The sequence below is a fragment of the Bubalus bubalis genome, chromosome 23 (genome assembly GCF_019923935.1).
Source record: "Bubalus bubalis isolate 160015118507 breed Murrah chromosome 23, NDDB_SH_1, whole genome shotgun sequence".
Classification (NCBI taxonomy): Eukaryota; Metazoa; Chordata; class Mammalia; order Artiodactyla; family Bovidae; genus Bubalus; species Bubalus bubalis.
Genome location: NC_059179.1, coordinates 20,586,854 through 20,608,993, shown reverse-complemented (window position 1 = coordinate 20,608,993; position 22,140 = coordinate 20,586,854). Strand labels below are relative to the sequence as shown.

General features: G+C 45.6%; 1 protein-coding gene across 2 annotated transcripts in view; it reads right to left on the bottom strand.

Annotated features, from left to right (window-relative positions):
• Positions 1–22,140, bottom strand: part of CNNM1 (cyclin and CBS domain divalent metal cation transport mediator 1) — a 69,503-nt gene that overhangs the window by 5,562 nt on the left and 41,801 nt on the right. For both annotated transcript variants that reach the window (XM_025273959.3, XM_044934948.2), the window contains 3 exons: positions 10,245–10,408; positions 976–1,132; positions 469–618 (listed from right to left, as the gene is read on the bottom strand). In XM_025273959.3, coding sequence (XP_025129744.2) covers positions 469–618; positions 976–1,132; positions 10,245–10,408 — 471 coding nt within the window. The remainder of the gene's footprint in view (positions 1–468; positions 619–975; positions 1,133–10,244; positions 10,409–22,140) is intronic.

Below are 22,140 nucleotides of genomic sequence, written 5' to 3'. Positions count from 1 at the left end.
CCCTGGAAAAGGAAATGGCAACCCACTCCAGTATTCTTGCCTAGGAAACAACATGGTCAGAGGAGCCTGGTGGACTACAGTCCACGGGGATGCAAAAACGTCAGACATGACTGAGCGACTGAAAAACAAACATAAGGAAAGATATCTATTAAGCTAAGGGAACCGAGTCTTAGGTTAGAGTAACTTGCCTAAAGTTGCCGAACTCCTAAATGGGGAAGCCAAGGTCTGAATCCAGGTGGAAACCTAGCTAACAGTGTTCTGAGAACAAACTACCGCGGATCTGATGCCTGGGAGAGGCATAGTAAGCCTTAATGTTCCTTCCCTGGTAGCCTAAGGAAGTGGGGAGTTTTACGTGGGGGCTCTGGTCCCAGACTTCCCTCACCTGGCTCACCTGGGGCCATACCAGGACCCAATGGCCTTGACCCATTCCCCCCTTTACTCCCACGGGACTCAGTTTCCCTCCCTGACCTGCTCTAGCGGGCACAGCGGCAGGAGACAGCGAGAGCTGTTGCGTGTTCTGCTCCTCAAAGTCGGTCATTTCCTCCTGGGTGAAGGCCATCTCCTCCATCCTCAGGTACACGACCTCGCCGGGGCTTCTCAGCCCATCTGAGCGGCTGCCTGGGGAGGACAGTACGTGTGTCACCTCCCTGTTCTGGAGGAGACTTGGGGCCCTCTGGGGACAAGACTGCAGCTCTGGGCAGGGCCGAGGAGGGAGGCGGGGCCGAGGAGGGAGGCGGGGCCGAGGAGGGAGGCGGGGCCGAGGAGGGAGGCGGGGCCGAGGAGGGAGGCGGGGCCGAGGAGGGAGGCGGGGCCGAGGAGGGAGGCGGGGCCGAGGAGGGAGGCGGGGCCGAGGAGGGAGGCGGGGCCGAGGAGGGAGGCGGGGCCGAGGAGGGAGGCGGGGCCGAGGAGGGAGGCGGGGCCGAGGAGGGAGGCGGGCAGTCCCCGGCGGGGCTCATCACCTCCCAACCGGCTTACACGGCAGGCTGCTCCGGTGGCTCAGGAGGGTGGCAGCAGGGTCATCCTTGGGAGTCTGGGGTGTGCCCCGGGTCGTGGAGGCCTCCATGTCGGGGGATTGGGGTGAGCTCTCCATGTGGCAGGCGGTGAGCGCGTTCTGGTACTGCTGCCGTGTGATCTGGAAGATGGAGGCAGAAATGTGGGTTGAGGTCAGAAGTTGGGCAGACCCCTCCCTGGACCTGGCTCACCTTCCTGAGATCAGAAGCACCCCCACTAAGGTGCTTTGGAATCTTTGGCCTTGGTGGTCTGGGATCCATGTTCTGGGGCCCAGCAGTGAAGGGGCAAAGAGGGAACCCCTTTGCCACTAGCGTTCTTCTGTTCATTTTTGTTGGCTCTGGACTCTTACACATGGAGGAACCTTCTCCTGAGACCCAGGAGAGGATGGAAGGCCCTTCAGTTAGCAGGCGGTTGCCCATGGAGAGGTTTAAAACACAGGCTTATGTTGTTGCCAAGGGCCCTCTTCCTAAAGGGCAGTCAATGGGGACTCAGCAAGAACAAGATCCCCAACTTGTGTAGAGGCTGAAATAAGAAACCTCCATATGAAGAACATAAACTTTGGCAAAACCACGGATGAAGTCACTTTATTACTACTGTTTTTTCTAATGCCTTCCATAATCATATAGGAATCCATTTGAGAAATCCTTCAAGAAAGTAGTGCCAGGAAGAAGCTCCTTTCTGTAGACGCACTGTATACTTCTTTATATTTAATGAGGACTCAAATATCCACTAGGCTTCCTTTTTTTCCTTTTATGACAGGAAGCTCACAAATTCATTTATTTGCAGTAACAAACTCATTCCTGATAGTATTTGCACCAAATTGGCTTGTAATCTCAACTTTTTATTTAAAACATCATTGAGTTATTTATTTTTGGAAATCCTATATATTACTGGAAGTGCTATAAATATACTAAAGAGATGGAACTGATGATTTGATTTTCAGATGTTGGTGAAGTGCTAATGTTATGCAGAAGAGTTTGCTTTTGCAGACAGACATTGGAATATGAGAATAAAACCTTCCATCCATTCAGTGCATTATGGCTTACAGAGCACTCAGGAATGCGTTATCTCCTTTGGGCACCATGGCTGCAGGGGGTTAAGCATGAGAGGTCCTGTGATGCCCATTTTACAAATAAGGAAATGACGTTTAGAAAGGTTGGGGATTTGCCTAAGCTTTAACAGTTAGCAAGCCTTCAGAGTTCCAGCACTGAGATGTGCATTCTGCTTGGGAAAGTGCTATTCATCCTCAGGGGCCAAGGAGAGGGAAAGCGAGGTGGGACTGTAGAGTTCCAAGTTCTCTGAAGAGAAACTCCAGGGTCTGATAATGGGCAGGATCTGCCCTTGCAATCTGGTCATTTCAGTTTAAAGGGCCTTTACGCTTGCTGTCCAAGGGAAAGCATCTGAGCTCACCTCTGTACATTGTAAACGCACCTGGCTGCATTAGGCTGCCTTTCACAAAACTTTAGGGGAAGTCCCTCCAAAATTGCTATGTTATTTTGGGGGCCCATAGGCATCAGATGGGAGAAGACAATGGCAACCCACTCCAGTACTCTTGCATGGAAAATCCCATGGATGGAGGAGCCTGGTAGGCTGAAGTCCATGGGGTCGCCAAGAGTCGGATACAACTAAGTGATTTCACTTTCACTTTTCACTTTTATGCATTGGAGAAGGAAATGGCAACCCACTCCAGTGTTCTTGCCTGGAGAATCCCAGGGACGGGGGAGCCTGATGGGCTGCCGTCTATGGGGTCACACAGAGTCGGACACCACTGAAGCGACTTAGCAGCAGCAGCAGCAGGCATCAGATGACTGAAGAGAAGTAGGATACATGGTCTGAGCCAAGGTTATTATCAAAACTCAGTCTTCTAATGTTACCATGGGTTTCTAAAGGTGATGCTTTCTTTGGAGTCTTGAAGGTTCTCCTGGCTTAAACGACAGGAAAATGTCCTAAATGACTCTTGGTAAGCCCAACAAAGCACTTGATATTATTCTATTTGGGTTCTTTTAACTAGTTAGTTTAGATTTGGCTTCCAGTTTAGTTCCCTGGTGACTCAGATGGTAAAGAATCCGCTTGCAAGGCAGGAGACCTGGGATCAATCCCTGGGTCAGGAAGATCTGGAGAAGGGAATGGCTGCCCACTCTAGTATTCTTGCCAGGAGAATTCCATGGGCAGAGGAGCCTGGAGGGCTACATATAGTCCATGGGGTCCCAAAGAGTTGGACATGGCTAAATAACTAACACTTTTACTTTTTCACTTTTAGCTAAAGACCAAATGATTCTTTGCCTAAAAACTATGATGTAAAACACACTGCCTATTCAAGACAAAGGCACTGGGCAATGCCTTGGTTACCTGCTCTAGGGATCTCACAGCCTTGCTTTCACAATGCTTCTCTTTTAAGTTAGAAAAGTCACAAACAAATACGATGTCAACGAAAATGAAAGTTGCTCAGTTGTGTCCGACTCTTTTTCACGCCATGGACTGTTGCCTGCCAGGCTCTTCTGTCCATGGAATTCTCCAGGCCAGAATACTGGAGTGGGTAGCTGTTCCCTTCTCCAGGGGATCTTCCCAACCCAGGGATCGAACCCAGGTCTCCTGCATTGCAGGTGGATTTTTTACCATCTGGGTCAAAGTGTCATCTTAAAAGAAATTTGAGAAGGCACTAGCCAAATGTATTCAGGAAATCTCCCCAGCTGCATTTCTAGATTCAAGCATCACTTTTTGTCAGTTCCTTCCTCCTGTTCACCTGTGAAGCCTTTTCTACCTAGCATAGTACTATCCAAGAAAAACATAATGTGAGATCACATAGGTAAAGTTTTTTTTTTTTTTGGCTGAGCAGCATGTGGGATCTAAGCTGCCTGACCAAGAACTGAAACCATGCCTCCTGCATTGGAAGTGCAGAGTCTTAACCACTGGACCACTAGGGAAACCCCCACATAGGTAATTTAAAATTCTCTAGTTGTCACATTTTAAAAAAAGTAAAAGCAAATAGGTGAAATTAATTTTATATATTTCATTTAGCTTAACATATCCAAAATAGCTTCACTTCAATGTGTCACCAACATAAAATAATTAATGAGGAATCTTACATTCTTCTTTGTATCAAGTCTTTGGAATCCAATATGTATTTTACATTCTAGCAAACCGCAGTTTGGATGAGCCACATTTCATGTGCTCAACAGCCACATATGGCCACTGGATTCTGTATCAGACACTGACGGTCCAGCAGATCAACTAGATAGCTCTCCCCAGTTTTGACAATCCAGCCTGGCACGGCCCCAGTGTCCCGCTGCTTGCCAGCACAGAACCACTGGTCCGGCTCAGCCCCTCTTTTACATTCCTTGAGTGCGCCATGCTCACTTGCCTTCCATACCCCTTCCTTCCTTCTTCCTCTTGGCCTTGGCTTCACTCGCCTTTTATTCTTTCCTAATTCTTCAAGGTCCAGTGCTTTCTCCAGCCAATACAGTGCTTAAAGTGTCATATGATTTCATAATCAGTTAGATACTACTCTGCATTGGTCACTGTCATTTGACTTACGGTTCTTTTCCCCAATTATATTTCTTGAGTACAGCTCATGGTACCAAGAACCATCATTAACTGCTTACCAAATACTTACTGATTGGCACCAAGCGAATGAAACCACTGTTCAAAGGACACCATGTTCTTATTCTCTTTTCACTACTGTAGCTACCATTTCAGTCATGTCCAACTCTTTGCGACCCCATAAATTGCAGCATGCCAGGCCTCCTTGTCCATCACCAACTCCCAGAGTTCACTCAAACTCATGTGCATTGAGTTGGTGATGCCATCCAGCCATCTCATCCTCTGTCGTCCCCTTCTCCTCCTGCCCCCAATCCCTCCCAGCATCAGAGTCTTTTCCAATGAGTCAACTCTTTGCATGAGGTGGCCAAAGTATTGGAGTTTCAGCCTCAGCATCAGTCCTTCCAATGAACACCCAGGACAGGTCTCCTTCAGAATGGACTGGTTGGATCTCCTTGCAGTCCAAGGGACTTGCAAGAGTCTTCTCCAGCACCACAGTTCAAAAGCATCAATTCTTCAGCACTCAGCTTTCTTCACAGTCCAACTCTCACATCCATACACGATCACTCAAGTGTCCTCTAAATTACAAAAGAAATGGAGATCAGTTGATCTTGAAATTAACAGGAGTTAAGGGTACCCTTTGGGACATTCTGACTTAGCAGTCAATGCGTTCAGAAGTTCACCTTTCAGCCAGAGTGATGTTTCCAATCCTCTTATGATGTTCTGCTTACATTTTCAACTCTTGGGTGGTTTATTCATCCCTCAAGGGCTTCCCTGGTAGCTCATTGGTAAAGTATCTACCTGCCAGTGCTCGAGATAAGGGTTCAATCCCAGGTCAGGAAGATCCCCTGGAGAAGGAAATGGCAACCCATGCCAGTATTCTTGCCTGGGAAATCCCATAGACAGTAGAGCTACAGTCCGTGGAGTCGCAGAAGAGTTGGACACAACTTAGCGACTAAACAGCAACAGAAATTCATTCCTTAAAACACAATTTTGCAATTTAGAGATTCTGCCTCCAGATGGTGATGGGGCATCTGAGCCATGGTTACAATTCACTATACAACGTCTGCCAAATGTTCTTAATTTAAAGATGATATTAATATTTATGGAATACATTAAAGAATTCCTAAAGATTCTTTGGTACCTTCATAACTTATTAACTTCTATTAATCATGGCTTTGGGGCTTTCCCAGTGGCTCAGTGGTAAAAAATCTGCTTGCTGTGCAGGAGACTTAGGAGACGAGGGTTCGATCCCTGGGTTGAGTTGATCTCCTTGAGGATGGCATGGCAACCCACTCCAATATTCTTGCTTGGATAATCCATGGTCAGAGAAGCCTGGTGGGCTTCAGTCCATAGGGTCACAAAGAGTCAGACATGACTGAAGCGACTGAGCATGCACGCACACACACACACAAACACACACAGACACAATCATGGCTTTAATACCTTTCCCAGATACTCACTGGATATTGGATATACCTTTCTTTCTAATTTTATATTGAACTCAAATTACTCCTGGACTTAATGAACAGTTCTAGAACTTAGTCTGTTGGACAGGAAAAGCCTCTGCAGCCAGTCACAGCGGCTTTGGCCAGTGAAATTACCCCTGAGCTTTCTCAAAAACTCTCTTTGTATTAAAAAAAAAAGGTGGGTTTGAGGAGGTGAGTAAAAGAGCAACCTGAACATGGCCCTAAAAGTCCATTCAGTCAGGAGAAAAATGTCATCTCAACTTATATTAAAAAACAAAACAGAAAAATCAAACCCTTATGTTAAACAAGAGCTTGAACTTACAATGTTCCCTTCTGTAGAACAACCCATTGCAATTGAAGTTTTTAAGTGACTTGAACCACAAGTTGAAAGAGATTTCTGAATAATATTTTACTAGGTTTCTAGCCTTCCCTAAATTTCTACTTCTGACATGTAGCTTTCTCAATTTCAGAATATCTAGGTAGACAAAAGGACCTAGTGATGCCCTAGTGATGCCCTGCTGCCCCAGTCACAGCAAGGCCCTCTGGCCTGAGATAAAGGATAACACCTGTACCTGAGAACTGACCTCAGATTTGGAGTTCTCAGCATGCCACTGGCTCACTGTCAGGAAAGAGACATTCCTTTTATGTTCCTTGTTATTTATAGAATGTTCCATTTGTTTTTAGGAGTGGATACATGAGATATGTGAGATCAATTGTAAGTTTTAGGAAAATCCTTACAAACTTAGTGTTGGGTATTCATCCTAACAGGGCTTCCCTGGTAGCTCAGACGGTAAAGCGTCTGCCTACAATGCGGGAGACCCAGGCTCGATCCCTGGGTGGGGAAGATCCCCTGGAGAAGGAAATGGCAACCTACTCCAGTACTCTTGCCTGGAAAATCCTATGGACTGAGGAGCCTGGTAGGCTACAGTCCATGGGGTTGCAAAGAGTTGGACACGACTGAGCAACTTCACTCACTCACTCATTCATCTAACACATTCCATTTTGAGGAACAGCCAAATCCATCTCCTAAAAGTGCTCTCCAAGCTGTAAACTCCCAGAGATGTTTCAGAAAACTCTGGGTTTATCACAGTTGCTCGTTACACATGACGCCTCAAAATCTCCTTCACTTTTCTCTCCAAAGCCTCATATGGATTTTCTCGACTTATGATACAAATGGCGTTATGGACTGGATGTTTGTGTTCCTCCAAAACTCATATGCTGAAATTCTAACTTCCAAGGTGATGGCATTAGGAGGTAGAGCCTTGGAGGTAGTTAGGTCATGAGCAGGGAGCCCTCATGAATGCGATCGGTGCCCTTATAAGAAGGATGCCTGCTCCCTCTGTCTCTCCCTCTCCCTGCTCCTTCCCACCATATGAGGATGCTTCTCCCACACAGAGAAGACAGCCATTTTCAAACCATGAACTGGACTCTCACCAGATACCACCTGGATTGACCAGCACCTTGAACTTGGAGATCCAGCTTCCAATGTTGGTAGTCTGAGTCGCCAGTCTATGGTAATTGTTATAATAGCTAAAATAGACTAAGACAAGTGGAAAGACCTGAGAAACGAACTGAACAAAAATTCCCAATGCACTTAAAACAGAATCCAGACCCTGTGCTCTGGCCTAAAGATGCCAGGTAACACTGCTACCCACACTCTATTTCCAACTCAGGTCAGCCTCTGCACATAATGCGCCAGGCCAAATATCCTCAGACCACCAAACTCTTTCCTGGCTCTGTCATTTCTGTCTTGAACATTCTCTCCACAGCCCCTTCCAGGTCCCAACAAAAAATGTCCTTTTCTCAGCCTGCTTTAATAACCATTTCTAAAGCAGCCTCCTTGCTGACTCTGCCCAGGCACTGTTTATCCCATGATGTGATTTATTCCCTTCAGAGCCTTCATCACTCTCCTAAATAACCTAGGTTACTGATGTGGTTACTTATTTATCACCTTTCTCCTCCTATGAGCCTGGAAGCTCTAGAAAAGCAGGAACTTGCAGTCTTGTTGACCACAGTATCTTGTTGATGCCTAGACAGTGCTGAGCACGAGCAAGTAGTCAGTAGATACCTGTTGAGCCACTGACTCATATCATGACATTCAATTTCTTTTCCCATAAACCACGTGCCCAGTACTACCAACCACTGAGTTAGCACAGCAGAATTTCTCTCCTCCCACTTTTTCTTATCCCATTTCTGAGGATGGTCTACAATTACAGGGCTTCAGGGCTGGAGGCAAGAGGGAGGAGAATCGTGGAATGTGGTTTTCTGAGGTTCAACCTCATTGTCACGATAGACTAGTTAAAGTGTCCACAATCATACATACCATGCATACTGTTGGATTAGTTACTAAAACACTTTCCCCTGGCTCCATCAGCTCTGATTTCCCTGAACTCTCTCAAAGCCCAGTGACTTGAGGGCTTGGACTCTGGAGACAGAGAGACTTAATCTTGCTTGGTTCTGCCACTTCCCAGCTAGGAGACCTTATACTCCTCAAACTCCCACGTGTATGTGCGCTGAGTCACTTCGGTTGTGTCTGACTCTTTGTGACCCCATGGACTGTAGCCTGCCTGGCTCCTCTATCTGCGGGATTTCCCAGGCAAGAATGCTGGAGTGAGTTGCTGTTTCCATCTCCAGGGGATCGTCCTGATCCAGGGATCCAACCAGCATCTCTTACGTCTCCTGCATTGGCAGGTGAGTTCTTTACTACTAAGACCACCTGGGAAGCCCCCCACAAGCTCCTACTTCACCTATAAAGTGGGGATGACAGAGTACCTACCTCTTAAGGTGGTTGTGGGACTAAGTGGATAATTCAGATCAAGGACTTAAAGTGCATGGCACAGGCCACGCCACCAACAGTCATTACCCCAGCCCACTCCACAGGTACAGCCCCTCCTCTGGTAACTCTCCAGGGTTACTTTTATCAACGATGTGTATTTTAGTTCAGGGTGTCTACAGAGTCATGGAACACAGAAAGCCAGTCAGCACACACCGCCCTCAAATTATCAGGGTGAGTGTTCTGAACAGAAGGAAAGGACCTTTTCCCACCTTTGGGATTCAGCATACCCTCATCCCCTGCAACCGGGACGACAGTCACCGAGTGAGCACGTTGGGTGTTTAGCTGGACTCGGGTAAATGGGTTCCCTTCTGATCTCAGGCCAAGTGTGTAATGATTTGTGGAATGCTAGCAAACAAAACCAACAAAATAAAACCTATCAAAGCAAGAGAAAGGAGGAAATCTTAGAATATGTTTGTCTAATATTAAACTCAATGAGGGGTATGAAGAAACAGCTTTCCTTAATTATAAGGTGATAAGCATTGCTGCCTCTCTCCCACTTGCAAAGTGATTCTCTTCAAATAGCTCAGGGACAGGGCAAGGTGGTATGATAATTACTACAAAGATTTTCAGCTAACATAACAGACTGCCTTGTGTTTTAGATTTCTAGATAATAATATGTGAAACCTGATACATATGTAAGATCATAGCTGGGATTCCCATGAGGCTCAGTGGTTAAGAATCTGCCTGACAATGCAGATGCAGGAGATGAGGGTTTAATCCCTGGGTCAGGAAGATCCCCTGGAGGAGGAAATGGCAACCCACTCCAGTACTCTTGCCTGGGAATCCCCACAGAAAGAAGAGTCTGGTGGACTAGAGTCCGTGGAATCACAAAGAGTCAAACACCACTGAGCACGCATGGAGGCACCTGGGAAGCCAGTATACACGACTATATTGTTGTTGATTAGTCCCTAAGTCGTGACCAACTCTTTTGTGACCCTATGGACTGTAGCCTGCCAGGCTCCTCTGTCCATGGGATTTCCCAGACAAGAAGACTGGAGTGGGTTGCCATTTCCTTCGCCAGGGATATGCTCCTATATGCTTGGTTTATTAATCCCCTGCAAATGTATCTTGAATAAACCAAATCAACCTTGTGCCAATGATGGGGCAACTAAAGGAAAGTCCTGCTGGCAACTTCTCTCAGGCAAGCTAATTCCCTATCTCTTCCTCCTCAGTTTCTCCACTTGAAAAATGGGGTGACAGTCATGAACAACCAGGGTTCAAATGAACAAAGGAACGATAATAGTGACAAATAATGAACAGAATAAAACTGACTGGAAAAAACAAAACAAAACAACTGACTGAAACCATGGCATTTGGAAAGCTGAGGTATGGGGAACGGGGAACAGAAGGCTGCAGGGTCAGGGTGAGGGGAGGGTCCTCTGCGGAGTTACCTTCACGAACTGCACGTCGCTGAGGATGTGGACCGAGTAGTCGGGTGTGTAGAGGTTGTTGCTGCTGCTGCACAGCTGGGTGTTGCTCCCCCCAAAGTCGCTGCGCTCACGGTTCGGAGACTCCGAGCGGTTCAACCCACTGCAGCGGGAAGGGGACCGGTTTACTGCAGACGAGAGAGGAGATGGGGGGAAAGGCAAGGAGGGTGGGGTGGGGAGGCAGTAGAGGGAAGAGAAGGAGGGAGAGAGAGGAAGGGGTGTGGTTTACTGAGGTCCCGCAGGACATTTAGGTTATGGCAGCATGGGGCCCTCACCTCTCCCCGCAGAGCCCAGGAAATGCCCTGCTGCTCCATTTATGTGTATCAAATTCAGACCTCCGGGCTCCACTTGGCTCAGGCTCCTTCCCTCCCCACCACCTCTACCAGCGAGGAGCTGAGTGGTCCACTGCCTTTCTTGGTTCAGGGGTAAGGAAGGGAAGGAGATGAGGACCCCACTGTGAATGTGGGTGGCTACCCCAGACCAGGAGACCCTTTATTTACCAAAGTGAGTTATTTTATATAAACTCCATTCACAAACCTTCTTTTAGAAAGGCTGAAGCCTTAGGTTTGCCCTAAAAACCACCTGGCAAGCACAGATAACCAGCCCTCATTGTGGTGAGGCATTTCAGAGGGAATGTCAGGCCTGCCTCCAGGCAGGGACCAGCATAGGCCCACAAACCATATGGATAGATATTTAAATCACATCAATAAACCGTTAAAATATGCTCTATGCTTCTCCTTGACAAATACACCGTCTTGACAACCTAGTAGGCCAGGTCAGGCTCCTTAGAGTTTTGTGCCAGAAAACAGGCTGTAGGGGGAGACCCTGCCCTGCCCTAGGGCTTCCCGGGATGGTTTCCTAGAGCTCTCTGGGTGGAAAATTCAGGATTCTTGTATCTGAAATATGGTCTAGAAGGAAAAACACAGCTCTGGGTGGTACATCCCTTTGGCTCTGTGAACTACTCACCCCGCAGAGAGGAGGTGGAGCTGGGGAGGGCCAAAGTGGGGCCCCCTCCAGGGTGGATCTCAGGCAGGGCTCTCTTTAGGCTCACAGGCCAGAGGCCGGAACAATGCTCCAGGCCTTCGGTCAAAGGCCTCCTGAATATTCCAAGTCAGTCTCTCCGTTTTCAAGAACAATTTCTTGGAAATGTTCAATTATGACCGTATCACTGGGTTTCAAAATGGACTGGGAACTGCTCTCCCAGGATCAACAGAAGAGAGATCCTAAGGTGATTCTAGCATTATCTCCACCACAGAATAACCCTGAGTGAGACTGCAAAGCCCTTTCCACCACTCTGCATCCCTCTGACACCACTCTGCATTTCTTCCCAAGAAAGAGAAGTGGGAAGCTGTGGCCTCTCCTAACACAGTCAGTTCAGGGGCGCCAATGAAGAGCCTGATTGTTTAGAGATTAGGCTCCTTGGTTCCTTGGAAGAACTTTAGGAATTTAATTCTGTTTCTTAAGATAATGCTGCCATCCATCAAAATGATTAGCATCTCTTTGGAGTGACTTCCGGAGGTCTGAAGGTCTGTTTAGCTGTCAAGCTGTTACTGTTGTGGAAAGATTAAAATGACAATATGTTGAATCATTTTCTCATTAGAGCCAGAATAATCATTGCCTTGATCAGATTATAGAATTAAGGGTTCTACCTCCAGTCTTTCCCTTCTCAGTTAAGTGCCATCCGCATATACACTGTTACTTGAACCAGAAACCTGGGAGTTTCCTGCGACTCCTGCCAATCCATCAGCCCCACATCAGGTCTCTGTTTCCGCTCAAGTCCCAGTTACCGTCACTCTTGCCTAGACCACAGTCTGGTCTTCCCACTTATAATCTCATAATCTGTTCTCACCTCAGCTGTCAAAAGCACATTTTCAAAACACAAATCAGGGGACTTCCCTGGTGGTCCAGTGGTTAAGAATCTGCCTTGCAATGTAAAGGACACAGGTCAATTCCTGGTGGGGGACTAGGAACTAAGACCGCATGCCACAGCTAGAGAGTCCGTGTGCTGCAACGAAATAGCTTGAGTGCCACAACAAGATGCAGCCAAATAAATAAGACCCGATGCAGCCAAATAAATAAATATTAAAAAAAAAACAGAAAAACACAGAAATCAACTTCCAGTTGAATCTAAGCCCCCGTGACTTGACCCTTAGCACTAATCCCCCCACGGCTTGACCCCTGCTTTCCCATCTGATCTCCTCCTGGGGCTCCCTTCCCACCATGCTTATTCTGCTCCAGCCTACTAGCCCCCTTGGGGATTCTCAATCATGTAAGCCTCCCCCACCTCAGTAGATGCCATTTCCCCTTCTCCCCTCCCCCTCATTTTACCCTCATGCCCCCTTTTTTCCCCTCATTTTACCCCCCAATCCCTGCACTCACTTTTCAGTCATTCAGTTCAGTTGCTCAGTCGTATCCAACTCTTCGTGACCCCATGAATCGCAGCATGCCAGGCCTCCCTGTCCATCACCAACTCCCGGAGTTCACTCAGACTCACGTCCATTGAGTCAGTGATGCCATCCAGCCATCTCATCCTCTGTCGTCCCCTTCTCCTCCTGCCCCCAATCCCTCCCAGCATCAGAGTCTTTTCCAATGAGTCAACTCTTCACATGAGGTGGCCACAGTACTGGAATTTCAGCTTTAGCATCATTCCTTCCAAAGGAATCCCAGGGCTGATCTCCTTTAGCATGGACTGGTTGGATCTCCTTGCAGTCCAAGGGACTCTCAAGAGTCTTCTCCAACACCACAGTTCAAAAGCATCAATTCTTCAGCACTCAGATTTCTTCACAGTCCAACTCTCACATCCATACATGACTACTGGAAAAACCATAGCCTTGACTAGATGGACCTTTGTTGGCAAAGTAATGTCTCTGCTTTTGAATATGCTGTCTAGGTTGGTCATAAATTTCCTTCCAAGGAGTAAGCGTCTAAGCGTCTTTTAATTTCATGGCTGCAGTCACCATCTGCAGTGATTTGGGAGCCCAAAAAAATAAAGTCTGACACTGTTTCCACTGTTTCCCCATCTAGTTCCCATGAAGTGATGGGACCAGATGCCATGACCTTAGTTTTCTGAATGTTGAGCTTTAAGACAACTTTTTCACTCTCCTCTTTCACTTTCATCAAGAGGCTTTTTAGTTCCTCTTTACTTTCTGCCATAAGGGTAGTGTCCATCTGCATATCTGAGGTTATTGATATTTCTCCCAGCAATCTTGATTCCAGTTTGTGCTTCCTCCAGCCCAGCGTTCCTCATGATGTCCTCTGCATATAAGTTAAATAAGCAGGGTGACAATATACAGCCTTGACATACTCCTTTTCCTATTTGGAACCAGTGTGTTGTTTCATGTCCAGTTCTAACTGTTGCTTCCTGACCTGCATATAGGTTTCTCAAGAGGCAGGTCATGTGGTCTGGTATTCCCATCTCTTTCAAAATTTTCCACAGTTTATTGTGATCCACACAGTCAAAGGCTTTGGCGTAGTCAATAAAGCAGAAATAGATGTTTTTCTGGAACTCTCTTGCTTTTTCCACGATCCAGCAGATGTTGGCAATTTGATCTCTGGTTCCTCTGCCTTTTCTAAAACCAGCTTGAATATCTGGAAGTTCACGGTTCACATATTGCTAAAGCCTGGCTTGGAGAATTTTGAGCATTCCTTTACTAGCATGTGAGATGAATGCAATTGTGCAGTAGTTTGAGCATTCTTTGGCATTGCCTTTCTTTGGGATTGGAATGAAAATTGACCTTTTCCAGTCCTGTGGCTACTGCTGAGTTTTCCAAATTTGCTGGCATATTGAATGCAGCACTTTCACAGCATCATCTTTCAGGATTTGAAATAGCTCAACTGGAATCCCATCACCTCCACTAGCTTTGTTTGTAGTGATGCTTTCTAAGGCCCACTTAACTTCACAGTCCAGGATGTCTGGCTCTAGGACAGTGATCACACCACCGTGATTATCTGGGTCGTGAAGATCTTTTTTGCACAGTTCTCCTGTGTATTCTTGCCACCTCTTCTTAATATCTCCTGGTTCTGTTAGGTCCATACCATTTCTGTCCTTTATCGAGCCCATCTTTGCATGAAATGTTCCCTTGGTATCTCTGATTTTCTTGAAGAGATCTCTAGTCTTTCATATTCTGTTGTTTTCCTCTTCTCTGAAGACCCAGTCTGGCCACCTTAAGAATATTCCCCCTATTTTCCTCTATCACTGTCCCCTGTTCATCCCTTTAAAGCACTTTTCACAAGTTTTAATTAATTACATGTTTGTATTTATTTGTAATGTCTGCTCAGTTCAATGCTAAATTCCATGAGGGCAGAGACCTTGTCTTTTCTGGACATTGTTGTATATCCGGTATCTACCACAGTGCCTGGCCCAGAGTAGGTGCTCATTAAAGAAGGATGGAATGACCAAGTCAGCACCTAACAGTCCTTGAAGGAGTTTTTATTTAGAATCTAAATTTTGTTTTTAAAAAGGTTTCAGAGCCTTTTAGTCACTCTGGAATCAGAAAGCCTTTTCCAGCAACCTAAGTCATTCCCGGTAGATTGACTTCTTGAAGTGAGGGGTGGGCAGAAGGACACTCCAGGAATGCACTGCCAAGGCCCCATAACTTGAGGAAGAGGCCTCAGGAAACATCAGAACCTTCTGTTTGTCTATTTAATAAGAGCGTGTGAAACCAGGAGGCCTGGAGTCCTACTTACCAGCCGGGTGACACTGGAGTGACCAGGGGCCGAGAGGGACAGTGATGGTGATGTGGAGAACAGAATAAAGCACCAGTGTGACTGTAAAGAGCAGCAGTATTGGGCAGAAAAAGACGCATTTCACATTTGGCCCTGGTCCCTTGAAATAAATGGACAAGGTCTGGCTTGCCTAGATCCACTGCGGCTGTTCTGAGGTGGTGGCTGACTAAGTCAGTTGGTAGTGCTTCCTCAGGTCTGGTTGTCATGGAAAAGGGGGCAGGCAGCCCTGCAGGAGTGTGGCTTCTTTGGTGCAAGAAGAGTCTGGAAAACCACACCTTGATCTGGTAGGTTTTGTCCTCAACTCAGTTTGGAACAAAGAGAGTGGGTGTGAGCAGGGGTTTGTGGCTTCAGTTACCCTGAGAAATAACCACTGCTCCTTGATAATCCTCCACTTTGCCTGGTGGGACCTGTGCCCCACAACCCCACATCTCTGTTGTACATTCTCATCCCTTATGTCACCATTCAAGACAGCTTCAGTGAGGCTGATAGGGAAATATATCGTGCCTACTAATCAACTTCTGCTTACTTACAAGCTATGACAAACCTAGACAGCATATTAAAGAGCAGAGACATTACTTTGCTGACAAATGTCTGTCTAGTCAAAGCTGTGGTTTTTCCAGTAGTCATGTATGGATGTGAGAGCTGGACCATAAAGAAGGCTGAGCACTGAAAAATTGATGCTTTTGAACTGTGGTGTTGGAGAAGACTTTTGAGAGTCCAGTGGACCGCAAGATCAAACCAGTCAATCCTAAAGGAAATCAGTCCTGAATATTCATTGGAAGGACTGATGCTGAAGCTGAAACTTCAATACTTTGGCCACCTGATGCCAAGAACTGACTCACTGGAAAAGACCCTGATGCTGAGCAAAGCTTGAAGGCAGGAGGAGAAGCGAACAACAGAGGATGAGATGGTTGGATGGCATCACCGACTCGATGGACATGAATTTGAGCAAGCTCTGGGAGTTGGTGATGGACAGGGAAGGCTGGCGTGCTGCAGTCCAAGGGGTTGCCAAGAGTTGGACATGACTGAGCTACTGAACTGAACTGAACAGAATTAACTTCTGCCCGAATCACTTCCACTTGCTGTTGAAAACAGAGGAAACAGTTTCACCCGTTCTTCCCAAAGCTCTCGTCTTCACTGGCACCCAGCGCAGGCATGTTACCCTGCTGTCACTCATAGGGCCCACATGTCAAACACAAGCAACATCACTGTTGTGCTGGGAGGAAAAACATGTTTCTTTTTTAAGTAAAGACAATGCTATTGAAGGTTTATTCATAATATCCCAAAGGATTCTCTACAGCAAAAGATACAGCTGTCTTACAAAGGTTGGGTCTATAAAAGCCATCTTTAGAATGAAAAAGGAATCTTCATTTCATGACAAAGAATGTCCCAGCTCATCTGACTGTTGTGCAAGATCAATGATTTTGTGTCCCAGAGCCTGACATTCCTCAATAGGTAGGACGCTGATGACTCGGCATTTTGGTAATTGTGCACATACACTCAGAAGTTTTTGAGCAAGGGAAATGGAAATGCTTTTAATAAAAACAAAAGAGAAGAAATCAGTAACAGACGAGTGTCCCAGCAGCATGGCAAACTAGTTCAAGTTGTATAATTCCCCTTGGCATTTTCTAAGAGCACAGAGGCGCAGCTTGGGGGAGTGAAGAGAGAAGAAAAATTCTAAGCACAGGGCAAAGAGGTCTAAGAGGCGACGGATTGGGCAGTGATGCATGAAACTGACCACAGGATCCCTCAAGAGGGCGCAGGCCAAGCTGTTGACATCTCCCTCGCCCATCTTGCTCTTACATCATGCTCTCAATTTGGGTGAAGTGTGGCAAGCTCAATCCTGCGGACTTCGTGTGGTTCTCCTGTAAGGTACATCTGTCCTGGATGGCAAGTTGGAGTTACTGAGGTTGGGTGGAGAAGACACTGGGGTAAAATCGGGTTGGGGTGAGAGAAGGGGTGGAAGAGGATTTTAAAGTGAAGTCAGGGCTGGATGGAATCTCCCCTCATTCTGCACGGATAGGCAGGGGCCCTGAAAACCTAGACACACCTCTGCGACTCTTGCTTTACTCGTGACACCTGTGCCCAGAGCTCTCGCAACTCTATCCCAGGAACAGGAGCCACACACAGAAGAACACCTCATTCTCCTTTTCAGTCTGGGGATGTGAGAAGAGGTAGGGTTCAGCAGCTGCCTGCTTACATCTTTCCAAGTCTCACTGAGGGACAGAGAGGAACAGCCCGATTTGGTCATCGTCACTATGCCACAGGCCATCTGTGCTTTCTAAACTGGATGCGGGAATTTAATTACACAGGCTTATAAGAGTACAAACTAGGATTATTAAAATTCATCATTCTGGGGTACTATTCAACATCAGAAAACCAAATGCCAAAAGCTCTCTGTCAAAGCTACAATGTGAACTCTGCAAATCAGCCCAAGTTAGGAGCCCAGATGAACTCGCTCACATTACATGGAGCTTTAATGGTTCCCAAATGTTGACTACGCAAGAGCCGACCCAAAGGAATATTTCCACTTACCACATTTCACAAAGTAAAAAGATTATTTTTAGGTTCTTCCTTTATATTCTGGGGAAAAAACTATCCTCAATGATCTCAAAGTACATTACAAATGCAACTGGGCTTTGAAAAAGGACTCTTGCTTGCAGCCTCTCTCTTGCTTTTGTTCTTTCATGGATTCAGAAGGACTGTCATGGGGAACTTGAAATCATCTCCACCATCAGGAGAAGAAGAAAGGAATGAAGCCAGGGAGAGGGAATGATAACTGTAGTGGGGCTGTGTACTCTCAGTGGTTTTAAATAAAAACACCTGCAAGTCTGGCTAATTGCATATCACAGCACACTCTTGAGGTAATCCACACACACTCTGCTCTCCTTATTTCACCCTCAGGCTCAGCTAGAAGGAAACTGCCTATGAGTAATAGTGGCAATATTTGGAGTAGGGACCACCAGCCTCAATCCAAGGTGAGTACGTACCATAGTTGATGAGCACAGCTGCTTTCAAAATGCAAACAAGTCACAGCCCTCTAGAGGGCACAATAGGCCCACATACAGAAACACAGTAAGGTCCCAGGCAACAGAACAAGGCCTAAGAGAGTTGGATTCTGGTCCTCAGCCCTCTGCATCCTAATTACACGTCTGACACTGATCCAACCGCTTAATTTCTTAGAGTTGTTTCCTTACCTATTGTCCCCAAACAATTTCTGCCCATCTCCTAAGGTGGTTGTGGGGATTAAAAAAAAAATAACCAGGTCTTTTAAAACTTAAAAGCCCTCTTAATTTCCAGGGACTCTCCTGGAGGTCCAAAGGTTAGGACTCTGTGCTTCCACTGAAGGGGGCAAGAGTTCGATCCCTGGTAGGGGAACTAAGATCCCGCCTGCCTTGTGGTGTAACCAAAAAAAAAAAAGATGGGAGTAAGACATAACAATGAAGACCTCCAAGACCTTTTAGAACTAACACCCAAAGAAGATTTCCTTTTCATTATAGGGGACTGGAATGCAAGAGTAGGAAGTCAAGAAACACCTGGGGTAACAGGCAAATTTGGCCTTGGAATACGGAATGAAGCAGGGCAAAGGCTAATAGAGTTTTGCCAAGAGAACGCAGTGGTCATAGCAAACATCTTCTTCCAACAACACAAGAGAAGACTCTACACATGGACATCGCCAGATGGTCAACACCAAAATCCGATTGATTATATTCTTTGCAGCCAAAGATGGAGAAGCTCTATACAGTCAGCAAAAACAAGACTGGGAGCTGACCGTGGCTCAGATCATGAACTCCTTACTGCCAAATTCACACTTAAACTGAAGAAAGTAGGGAAAACCACTAGACCATTCAGGAATGACCTAAATCAAATTCTTTATGATTACACAGTGAAAGTGAGAAATAGATTTAAGGGACTAGATCTGATAGATAGAGTGCCTGATGAACTATGGACTGAGGTTTGTGACATTGTACAGGAGACAGGGATCAAGACCATCCCCATGGAAAAGAAATGCAAAAAAGCAAAATGGCTGTCTGGGGAGGCCTTACAAATAGCTGTGAAAAGAAGAGAAGCAAAAAGCAAAGGAGAAAAGGAAAGATATAAGCATCTGAATGCAGAGTTCCCAAGAATAGCAAGAAGAGATAAGAAAGCCTCCCTCAATGATCAATGCAAAGAAATAGAGGAAAACAACAGAATGGGAAAGACTAGGGATCTCTTCAAGAAAATCAGAGATACCAAGGGAACATTTCATGCAAAGATGGGCTCGATAAAGGACAGAAATGGTATGGACCTAACACAAGCAGAAGAGATGGCAAGAATACACAGAAGAACTGTACAAAAAAGATCTTCACAACCCAGATAATCACGATGGTGTGATCACTGTCCTAGAGCCAGACATCCTGGACTGTGAAGTCAAGTGGGCCTTAGAAAGCATCACTACGAACAAAGCTAGTGGAGGTGATGGAATTCCAGTTGAGCTATTTCAAATCCTGAAAGATGATGCTGTGAAAGTGCTGCATTCAATATGCCAGCAAATTTGGAAAACTCAGCAGTGGCCACAGGACTGGAAAAGGTCAGTTTTCATTCCAATCCCAAAGAAAGGCAATGCCAAAGAATGCTCAAACTACTGCACAATTGCATTCATCTCACATGCTAGTAAAGGAATGCTCAAAATTCTCCAAGCCAGGCTTTAGCAATACGTAAACCGTAAACTTCCAGATGTTCAAGCTGGTTTTAGAAAAGGCAGAGGAGCCAGAGATCAAATTGCCAACATCCGCTGGATCATAGAAAAAGCAAGAGAGTTCCAGAAAAACATCTATTTCTGCTTTATTGACTACGCCAAAGCCTTTGACTGTGTGGATCACAATAAACTGTGGAAAATTCTGAAAGAGTTGGGAATACCAGACCACATGACCTACCTCTTGAGAAACCTATATGCAGGTCAGGAAGCAACAGTTAGAATTGGACATGAAACAACACACTGGTTCCAAATAGGAAAAGGAGTATGTCAAGGCTGTATATTGTCACCCTGCTTATTTAACTTATATGCAGAGGACATCATGAGGAACGCTGGGCTGGAGGAAGCACAAACGGGAATCAAGATTGCTGGGAGAAATATCAATAACCTCAGATATGCAGATGACACCACCCTTATGGCAGAAAGTGAAGAGGAACTAAAAAGCCTCTTGATGAAAGTGAAAGAGGAGAGTGAAAAAGTTGTCTTAAAGCTCAACATTCAGAAAACTAAGGTCATGGCATCTGGTCCCATCGCTTCCTGGCAAATAGATGGGGAAACAGTGGAAACAGTGTCAGACTTTATTTTTTTGGGCTCCCAAATCACTGCAGATGGTGACTGCAGCCATGAAATCAAAAGACGCTTACTCCTTGGAAGGAAATTTATGACCAACCTAGACAGCATATTCAAAAGCAGAGACATTACTTTGCCAACAAAGGTCCGTCTAGTCAAGGCTATGGTTTTTCCAGTAGTCATGTATGGATGTGAGAGTTGGACTGTGAAGAAATCTGAGTGCTGAAGAATTGATGCTTTTGAACTGTGGTGTTGGAGAAGACTCTTGAGAGTCCCTTGGACTGCAAGGAGATCCAACCAGTCCATTCTGAAGGAGATCAGTCCTGGGTGTTCTTTGGAAGGACTGATGCTAAAGCTGAAACTCCAATACTTTGGCCACCTCTCATTGGAAAAGACTATGATGCTGGGAGGGATTGGGGGCAGGAGGAGAAGGGGATGACAGAAGATGAGATGGCTGGATGGCATCACCGACTCAATGGACATGAGTTTGAGTGAACTCCGGGAGTTGGTGATAGACAGGGAGGCCTGGCGTGCTGCAATTCATGGGGTCGCAGAGAGTCGGACACGACTGAGCGACTGAACTGAACTGAAGACATAATATATGTAAATTAATGCATCTGGATAATAAATCAAGTATGGGGCCAGAATGTGCCCAGAACTGCTTTCTTTAAATCCAATGAGTGAGGCTTCTTCTTCTGCTGATATGGAACAGAAGTAAGAATGACTGGAAATACTTAATTATAGGATTATACTGATGAACTAGAACTAACCTTTTTTTAAGTAGGAAGTTATCATTAACTAGGTTTTCTGATGAGCTGACGGTTGATTTTTAAAAAGTATATTCCAGCTCTCATGGTTTCATTCTTTTTCTTTTTTAATGCTTTGATCTTTTTAGTTGAAAATATTTTAAAAATGTGCATCTTCCCTTTCTGCTGAAACTAAAGAGCACATTATTCATTCACCAAGACTCCCCACGTGGGAAGGATCTTGAAGGTCCATGATGTGGTCATTTCTAATTTTGCTGGCATGTGGGAGTGACCACTCAGCTGGTGAGGGCACCAGAATGGCATCTCTGATGGGCCATTCTCCGGTAGTCATCATAAAGGCATGAGCTCCCACAAAGTGAGAAAAAAAATTTATTTATTGGTGGAAAATCACCATGAAGTAAGAGAGAAAACTGATGAAATTGGAGAAGGTGGTTAATTTGTCTTATACAGATAAACATGGGAACCAGATGGCTTTTGATGGAAAACCGTGATTTGTGAGAACGTATAAGTCAACATAAATAGTTCTGAAGTTGCAAATTTGGGGTTTGAGGTCTCAGCCTATTTGAATGTTGAGAATCTACTATATACACAGTGAAATACAACTGATTTCTTGATGATGAGGCTATGGTGGGGCCTCAGAATCACTACCATAGCATTGGAATAAGGAAGACAGATGTAGAGGGTGTGGGAAATTGGATTGTGCTTTAACTTCAGGGTAACTTAAATAAATCCTTAGTTTGGTCATTATTTGCTCCATGAAACTAAGAGATCAATTTCTAGGGATGAAAAAAAAAATTCTTAACCGATTGTTCAGATTTATTACATTCTACCCCATCTTTGAGTTATAGTATGGAGCTGCTGTACCTGATTAAAAAGAAATCGGTAACTTTTCATTAACAGGAGAGGTTAAACCTAATGAAAAGTTGTTCTGAAGTTTTTAATATAGCATCCTTTGTGTGAGCAGAGCCAGAGCGATTATGGTCACTACATAGTAACATTTCTAGGAAGATGAGGTGGGGTTAGTGGTTAACTGAGGTCAGAGACCACATAGAGGAAAAGACAG